This window comes from Merops nubicus, unplaced genomic scaffold, assembly GCF_000691845.1.
Source record: "Merops nubicus isolate BGI_N331 unplaced genomic scaffold, ASM69184v1 scaffold47340, whole genome shotgun sequence".
In the NCBI taxonomy this organism is placed as follows: Eukaryota; Metazoa; Chordata; class Aves; order Coraciiformes; family Meropidae; genus Merops; species Merops nubicus.
Window position 1 is genome coordinate 7056 of NW_008584419.1, and position 8920 is coordinate 15975.

The 8920-nt window shown below is 54.4% G+C and overlaps 1 protein-coding gene across 1 annotated transcript in view; it reads right to left on the reverse strand.

Moving 5' to 3' along the window:
• AGPAT6 (1-acylglycerol-3-phosphate O-acyltransferase 6) overlaps positions 1–7405 on the reverse strand; it is a 7827-nt gene extending 422 nt beyond the window's left edge. Inside the window, exons 1-11 of the mRNA XM_008944061.1 lie at positions 6972–7405; positions 3911–3980; positions 3299–3596; positions 3109–3183; positions 2613–2702; positions 2401–2494; positions 1794–1909; positions 1518–1573; positions 1100–1185; positions 746–874; positions 599–678 (exon numbers count right to left, since the gene is read on the reverse strand). Coding sequence (XP_008942309.1) covers positions 599–678; positions 746–874; positions 1100–1185; positions 1518–1573; positions 1794–1909; positions 2401–2494; positions 2613–2702; positions 3109–3183; positions 3299–3596; positions 3911–3980; positions 6972–7136 — 1259 coding nt within the window. The 5' untranslated portion in view covers positions 7137–7405. The remainder of the gene's footprint in view (positions 1–598; positions 679–745; positions 875–1099; positions 1186–1517; positions 1574–1793; positions 1910–2400; positions 2495–2612; positions 2703–3108; positions 3184–3298; positions 3597–3910; positions 3981–6971) is intronic.
• Between the last annotated feature and the right edge of the window lie 1515 nt (positions 7406–8920).

Below are 8920 nucleotides of genomic sequence, written 5' to 3' on the forward strand. Positions count from 1 at the left end.
ATCTGCATGTGTGCGTGCTTTCTGAAACTGCAGCTGGGGTTGCTCAGCAGGAGCAGGTCAGATCTACCCACAACAGCGACACTTGGACCACACGTTGCCAGGGCACGCTACAGACCAACTGTCCCCAGAGGGAGTTACATGCACACCATGCTCTGTGAGGAGCTGCACCCACAGCCCCACACTGCGCTCAACACGGCAGCTCTGTCAGAAGTGTGAGTTGCTCAGATGGTGCCACAGGAGACCACCTTCAGAGTCCCTCTGCCTCCCAGGCTCTGAAGACCTCAGTGCATGAAAAAGGAAGCTCCCAAGCTCAAGCCTCTTTGCTGAGCAGCAACAAGTCTGAGCCAGGGCATCTGAGTGCAAGCTGGAACCACAGAATGAAGCCCTGGTGCCCAACACACAGGACAGAAGCAGAGACTTCGCTGCCTGATATGGAAGAGCAGCTTTGCAGGTCACAGGAAAGACGTCTCCCCATTTCTCCATAGGCCTACGCTGCCCAGTGCAAGACACAAACGTAGCTCTACAGCCCACAAGCACATGCCAGGACTCAGGACCCAGGACCCTGGCACCAGGATGAGAAAAGCCTTCCTAGACTCACCAGAGCAGATCCACAAGACCCCCCTGCCTGGCAATGGCTGACTTCACTCGATTGGCAAACTGGACGGCGTCTTCTTCGGGCTGTGGCAAAACAAAGCTGTTCAGCAAGCAGGCAGCAGATAAGACATGCCAGGTTCACCTCACCTACCTGCCTGGTCACTGGGGGCATGTACCAGACACTGCAGACAATGGCCCAGCTGGTCATCATCCTGAGGAGGTAGGTTACCATGCCATACTTGCTGCTGTTCCAAAAGGCATCTCCAAACTGCGGGTCGTACTAGAGAGACAGAAGAGCTCACGCAAGTCAGGCAGTGGTTGCATCCTCCCTGAGGCTCCCAGTCCTGCACCAAGCCCAGCTCCCCAGAGCACTACATGGAGTGACCCCAGCTTCCACACGTCCTCAGACCAGGCTGTTCACCCAGCAGTGCCAGGTCCTGGCTGCCAAGACTGGGCTCTTGTGCACAGGGCTACTTGTGCTGTAAGAATGTTTGCCTTCTCATACCTTGATGGCTACAGGGTAAACCGTGGCTCCAATTTCAAAGCTCCCCTTTTTGAACATCATCACAGACGTGTTGTTGATGCAGGTTCCTGTAAGAGCCAAGCACAATCTTCTCAACCTCCCTTTCCAAGTCAGTTCAGAAGCCTAAGTTGCACACCTCAGGGCAAGGGCACAGGCACCCAGCAAATGCCCCTAACCCTCCAAACCCTGTCCTCTCTCTGTATGGGATGTGCCACTGGGACACCGTGTATCTGACTCCTGCGTTCTGGGTCCAGTCAGCTCTAAGGATGCAATGTCCCCTATGTCTCAGGGAAAGCCCTCAAGGCCCTTGGCTGCACAGGAAGGGAAGGAACAGAGATGTGCTGCTGCCCCAGTGTGCCCTCTCCACCAGCTGCTTTTCTGGCCTTGCTCCAAAACTCACCTTCTGGAAAGATAAGAATCGGCAGTTTGCTCTTGTCCTGGACATGCTCTGTGAGCCTAAACAGAAGAGTGTCACCAGTTAGCACAGGGCACAGAAACTATCACTAGCAATCCAATGCAGCAGACAGCCCTTGCCCTGCACCCACTGGGGACTATCTGGGTGCAAGCACAGTCTCCCAGCACCCACAAGGCTAAGCAGTGTCCTCATCCAAGGGAAGTGGGCAGCCCCTTCCTTCCCAGACTCCAGACCTTCCCCTGAAGCTACCAATTGTCACACCTTTTGGCAACGAGGTGACGATCTTTGACCTCAGAGCGTTCAAACCAGACGTGGGGACAAGCTTTCACCATGGCTCTCTGTATCACACCCATGAGCCCTCCGTGGATCTGACCCACCTGAACAGGACAAGAGGACACAAGTTACAAGACCTGGGGACACAGGAAGGCCAAGGCAGCTCCTGACTTCACAGCCAAGTCGAGGTTCATTTTTCTACCCCTGCCCTGGAAAGGCTGAGAGGAAAAGTCCAAGGCTCTGACTGGGAGGACAGATGTAGCAAGTGCTTTCCCAAGAGCTTTCCACCTTGCAGGAGGTCCAGCTGGGGACCTCCAGCTGCTTTGCTCTTCCACGGATAGCAGAGCCCAGAGCTCTATGGGCACAGCAGTGCCCAGAGAACCCTGGTGTTCCGAGTCCCAGGACAAGCTTGCTAGAAAGCCACAGGGTACAGGGTCTGACAGTGCCCTGTGATATCACGCAGGGAAAAGTAGCTCTGCATGCTCCAAAGCCTCTTGCTGCCCCTCCACTCCCTGTCCCACGCCACACCCTTGCTGCTCCCACCAGAGGGCGGGCAGGCCCCGGCAGGCAGCGCGGGGCCGGGCACAGGCCTTACCATCGCGTAGTAGCCATCGCTGGCCAGGATGATCACGTCAATGGGGGATGTGTGATTGGCCACACAGATGCCTCCGTTTCGGGGTCTGTTTTCTCTAAATGTAAACCAAGGGTACAGAGGAGGACAGAAGAACAAAGTGTGAGGCCTGTAAGAGGCCCGGCACGGGGCAGCTGGCGGGGAGGGCCGTGCTGCAGCAGGCAGTGCCTCCTTACCGGTCGTGGTAGGTGATGATGGCGGTGAGGGCACGCACACAGATCCGGTAACACATCAGGTGGACGTGCTTGCTCAGGAACTCCTTACACCTGCAGCCAAGGCAGAGACCATCACAGCCCAGTTCTGCAATGTCCCCTGTAATGGTGCCACGCAGCTCAGCTGCCCCAGGCTGTGAGACTTCACATCTTTCCCACAGAAACATGTCTCATCCTAGGTTTTGTTGTCAGCTTATACTCTTAGCTCGGGAGAACCAAACTTTTGCATTTGCTCTTTTCTGTGACTATTCTGCTCAGAGCCCAGGGCTCGGTGTTCACATCTAGGACCCTTTGTTTAAAAATACAGGGTGCCTGTTCCTGAGAGGCTACAGATGCCAGGACCACCTGCCTTGTCTTCAATGGGCAAAACAGAGAGGCCTTGGCATCAAAACTTCAGGATGACCAGGTCTCAGATCAGACAGGGGCTCCCCACACCCTCTTCCCTTAAAGATGAACTCACCTTCCATTTGGCAAATATCCCACCACTGTAGTCCCAGTCACCAACAAGCTGATGCCGGTAAACGCCAGGGCTATCCTGCAGAAAGAGGGAAGCTCTGCGATAGCAAAACCAGGCCACAGGCACTGCTCCTCAGAGAGCCCGTCCCTCCCGGCACGCGGCGGGGCCGGCGAGCAGCCGCAGCGGCGCTGACCTGAGAGGCAGCAGGAAGCAGTAGCGGATGAGCACACCCAGTCCCCAGAGCACGGTGAGGCGCAGGCTGATATACTGAAAGTTGTAGTTGGTCCTGCTGAGCAGGTTCCAGGACTCCAGCTCTTCAGCTGAGAACCTCTTGGTCACTTCATCATCCATGATGGTCTCGATGCCTTTGCGGCAGAAATAGAAGATATCTGAGAGCTCAAACTCAGGGGTGTCCAGGGCTTTGCCGCTGCCGCTCCGGCGGATCTCCTTGATCTCCTCTTCCAGTGATGTTGGCTCCTTTGCAATGATACCTGCAACACGCCGCAGGCAGCCCTGAGCCAAGTAAGACTTGCCTGCTCAAAAACAGCTGAGAGCCAGGGCCCTCGCTCACCTGCCCTCCACAGGGGCCCCTCCATTCTCCAGTCCAGACAGGCATAAAACAGTCCTCCTAGCTCTCGACAACGGAAGTGCTTCCCTCCCCTTCCTCACAAAATGGACCTCTCCACAGCTCCATCCAACCCATCTATGTGGAAGAAGCTTCCCAGCATAGCTTGGCTGCTGAGACACCCCATCTCCCAAAAAGAATTGTGAACTTCCTGTGTACCCATGCAGGACAGGACCTTACCATTGACATAGGGCTTGTATAATGGATGGTTCTTCTCCTTGGCACCACGCTCTATTCTCAGGGTTGCCCACTGCAAGAGACAAGCAAGACTTGCAAGGCCTGTAGCTCCACTTCATACCACCCCTGCTTCACAGTCGACTTCCAGGGAGACCATGGTTATGAGGAGAAGATGGGGCTAAGGCAGGAGGCTTCCACACAGAACAGAAAGAGTGACCAACACCACTGAACCAAGGTGGAAGCAGAAATCAGCCTGGGAGGATCATTTTTACAGCAGAGATCTGCCAGTAATGGGACAAGAGGACTGACAGGGAGGTGGCCAGCACAGGCACAGTATAGCCATGATGTGCAGATGTTTGTGTGCCACTCTGCAGAGCAGAGCCCCAGTGAGAAGCAGAGAGTGCCAGAGCAGAGTGCTCAGTGGTAAGAGGGTAGAGCAAGGTCTTCTGCAGCCTCTGTGTCCTGAAGGCTCTGCTGCACCTGGCATGTGGCTGCCAACAGACAGCTTCTGGGTGCACAGCACTTCCTGCTGGGGTGGGCCACACCACGATGCAGGAAGCCAATCATGGAACCAGTACTGTTCTCCAACCCCCATTTCTTCCAAGCTCAAAGCAGAGACGGTGTTTTCAATCTGCTGCTAAAAACATCAGCCTGGTGATAGGATGAGACCCTTCCCTCCCCGATTCAGCTACCAGCTGCTGCTGCTTCTCAGCACTCCAGTCCACCCAAAGCAGCAGCAGCACCCTCAGACAGCCCTCTGTCAGCTGGCTGCCAAATCCCGTGCCTAGACGACCTGTTATCTACAGAAATCTCTCTCTGCTCTTTCTCAAGGGCACCAGCAGAAACAAGGCTGGATTTCTGGCCATTCTTCCTGCCTGCCCTCCAAGCAACCTTCTCAGCCTCACACTCTTCTGCATTATAGAGGTCTGGGAAAACAAGCTTCTAAAGGAGGACTTGTGTACAACATGCTTATTGTTCCAGGCTGGCTGCTCCACCAGGGACATGATGGAGGGTAAGCTGCTGGGAGCTCCTGGAATCCTGGTCTCAGCCTGTGCCAGCATCAGATCAGAAGGCAGTGATGTGGGAATGTTGATTCCATACGGAGTGTCCGGCTTCTCAAACAGCCTCCTCTGCCAGCAGAAGGAACTGCAGCGTTGCAGAAGATTGTCTAGACACTGCCATCCCAAGTCACAAGAGGAGCTCTGACCCAGCAGGAGCTGGGCAGCCTATGGAGAAGGAGTTCCTCACAAGCCCAGCACATCTCCACCCTAACTGGGGCAGCAGCAAACCCAGAGTCCCACTGGGGGAGCACCAGGCAGCTCCCCTCGCCACTGCCAGAGATGTGCAGCCACCACCCCAGGCCCCACAGCCCTGGCTGAGCCCCACAGGCTGCCCAGCCTGAGCACTACCCCTCTGGGTTAGCTCCACAACGCTGGCCTCTAGAGCTGGGAGAATCTTCAGGGTAAATAATGCTCCCCAAAAATACAATTCTGAATGACCCAACCTATTGAATTTTACACAAAATCTGTGAGCATCTGGGCCACGGTGCTCACCTCTCTCACCACAAAAATTCTTTGATAGAAGCTGAAAAAGAACTCAAAGTCTTTTCAGAAAAATAGTTTGAAGTTAAACACCAAAATAGGTGTTGAGATTAAACACCCCTGAATTGAAGGAAAAAAAGAAAAAAGAAAAAAGTTCAATTTCAGATAAATCAAACTTCTTAATTTTTTCTCCTAGTTGTCACTAAATTTGAAGTCAGGTCTTCAAGCATGTGTGTTAATGAAGCACCTCACAAAGCCCAGGGTCTTCTCATTCACACCTCAGCCTTTTGGGAGGACCGAGTTTAAAGAGCTGAATGTCGTGAGCTCTAGGGCTGCCTTCCCAAGCCACCCAGTACAGAGACACTCCTGGGGAAGACTGGCCCTGTTTAAACAGCAGTAGCTGTACCATAAATCCTTGATCAGACTGAACTCCATATTAAAGAGCTCAAAACCTCCCTACCAAGCACAGAGCACCCCTTTTCCCTTTGCCTGGGCTGACAGGGTAGGGTGGCATAGGCTTTATCTACCAGGAGTTTGGCAAAAATTCTGCTCTCACGTGGGACTTGCTTCAAGGAGAGGTGTTGGCTGTGAGACAGCCCATAAAATTAGTCTGCCAGAGGCTAGCAAGAGAACAGCATGACCCCAAGCTGGAAAATTCCACTTGGCCTCTCTATGCCAAAAGGGTCAGCAAGGACTTGCTGCTGGTTGTCCTCAGGGGCTGCAGGTCCAGACAGTTCATGTCCAGGCGCAGCCACCAGGCTCAGCAGATAAGCAGGCGGCACTGGGGGACAGAAAGGTGTTGAGACCTCTGGGTTCTGGTCACAGATCACTCGGGGGTTGCAGTAGAGGAAATCTTGCCTTGCCTCCTGCTTTTGCTTCATCCAAACATGTCCTAGAAAGGAACAGCCTGGTGACTGCAGACTTGCCCCTCCCCATCACACCCTACATCCCTTTTGGCTTCTTTCCACCTTGAACTGTAACAACATTCTGCCTTGCTTAGGACATTAACCCATCCAAGCACACACCCTCTCAGCACATCTACAGATCCTACTTAGGGGCCACACTATCCTACTACCTTACTTGAATCATAGAATCATAGGGGGTGGAAGGGACCTCGAAAGATCATCTAGTCCAACCCCCCTGCCAGAGCAGGGTCACCCAGAGTACATCACACAGGAAGGCGTCCAGGCGGGTTTGGAATGACTCCAGTGCAGGAGACTCCACAACCTCTCTGGGCAGCCTGTTCCAGTGCTCTGGAACCCTCACAGGGAAAAAATTTTTCCTGATATTCACCTGGATTAATTACAGGGAAAAAACAGCCCGCAGACAGAGATCTAGTAAACTGCATTTGGCTGAGGTGACCCAAATGGGCCATTTGGCACCAGCACATGTCACTAAAAAACCGACTGCCCACGCCAGTCATCTGCAGTGCTCTGCTGAGGGGCAGAGGCCCCTCTTCCTAGCACAACCCTGCTTGACGGGACCCCTGTAAACACACAGAGAATTCTGAAAATGTGACTTACCTGAAAAATCTTTAATAAGGTTTTCATATATACCTTGCGGATGCCAAAGGAGACTCCAAAAATTGCTGGCACAATGATGAAAACCAGAAGCAGAGTGAAGAGGACAGTTATGGAAATGCCCAAGAGATTAACAACGAGGCTGTCAAATGGTAGCAGGAGGAACATGGTGAAGGGCCCAGGCAAGGCTGGTGCCCTGCAGCCAGAGAAAAGGGCTGCCTGCAGCAATTAGCCAGTCCTCCTGTTATTCAGCAACAGTCTCATACACGCACTGGGCCCGCAGCCTGCTCACAGACCCCATTCCAAAATTCACATCCTTCTGGGGCTCTGACAGAGCGGGAACGAAACAGGATCAGGGAGAGCAGTGGGGAAAACAAACGGACAGTCTGCCAGGAGCCCAGGCAAGCTCAGACAGCGTGGGCCAAGGAGCTCACAGACAGAACACACAGAGAGGTTCCTCCATGGATGTGCGGTGGGCACTGCAGCGACAAAACCGCGCGAAGGGGCGTCCTCCCACGGCGCCGCGGAGCAAGTCCTGCTGTGGGGCTGCTGTTGAGGAAGCTGGCAGCAGAATCCCCTTCTGGCTGCTGAGAGCATGCAGAGTCTTTTCACAGGGACAAGGTGGAGTCCATCCCTGAGCCTGCATTGGAGGAGACTGAGGGAGTTGGCACTGGCAGGAGCCTGCCGTGCGTGGAGCTATTATTGTTCTCCCCGTGAGGACGCAGGCGCTAACGCGGAGCCTCGCATGACGCCTGGAACGAGTTTAGCTCCGGACGCCCCTGGCAGCCACTCACGCTGAAGGGTCGTTACAGACACGAATGAAGCCTGTGTCCCTGGAAAGCTCTTCAAACAGCGAGTTGGCTTCTTGGCAGACGAGGCACTCACATGCCACCAGCACTAGTGGAGGAAAGAGAAACCAAAGTCAGGCAAGTCACACAGCTCAGAGAGACGTCAACTGAGAGAGTGGCGGGAGGCCAGCGAGAGCGGGCTCTTGAGACCTGGAAGGCAGAGCTTGGGTCAAGGTCACATCACTCAGAGCAGCTCCCGACACACAGCAGACAGGGACTGGCACCCCAGCCACTGCCCAGCAATGTCACAGGCTTGGGAATCACCCCCTGCTGCCACTCATCCTGGGTTTTCATACCATCCGCACCTCAGATCACGCAGAACCACACCTAGAGCACAGGATGCTGCAATCAGGTCCCAAGTACCGGAAAGGAGCCAATGGAGTGACAGAAAACCTCTCCTCATGACAAAAGATCTTATCGCCTCTCATTGCAGAGGCATCTGAGAGCCCTGAGCCAGCCGGGTACCTAGATTCCTGGGAAGGCATCACTTCCTCTGCTCCTGTGCAACGCCTCACCGATGGTCACACAGAGCAGCTTCACAAACAGCTCAGGAAGGAAGTAAGCCCCAGGGGAGAATGACTGCTGATGATTAGCCAAAGTGGAATGTGTAGGGGCAGGGACACCAGGCAAAGGTCAAACACCCAGTTCTGCAGCAGGGGCACACACGAGGCCAACTGAGGCTTGTGAAAAGAGACAAGTCTGCTCGGGGGACACTCCCCTCCAGATACAACCCTCACCTGGCTATGGAGCATCAGCCTGAGGATGGCATTTAACACGTACCCGACAAGCACATACAGCCTGGGAGCAGAGAGGAGTCTGGGAAGATACTCTTGCTTCCCTGCATGGTGTGCTCCAGTTGCTGGCTGAGCATTTCTATGCCACTGATGCTGAGAACATCGCTAGCACTTCACAGGAACGTGCTTGTTTCCACAAACCACGTCCTGGGAGAGGCAGCTCGACAGCCACGTGTGAGACTGCCCACTATGCCAGAGCTGTCACGCATCAGACCCGGGACTCCTGCTGGCAAACTGGTCAGACCGGCCACCGGACCTGGCAGCCGCTGCCCTTCGAAGGGCCCAGTTCCCGCGTTCCTTCCCCGGGACA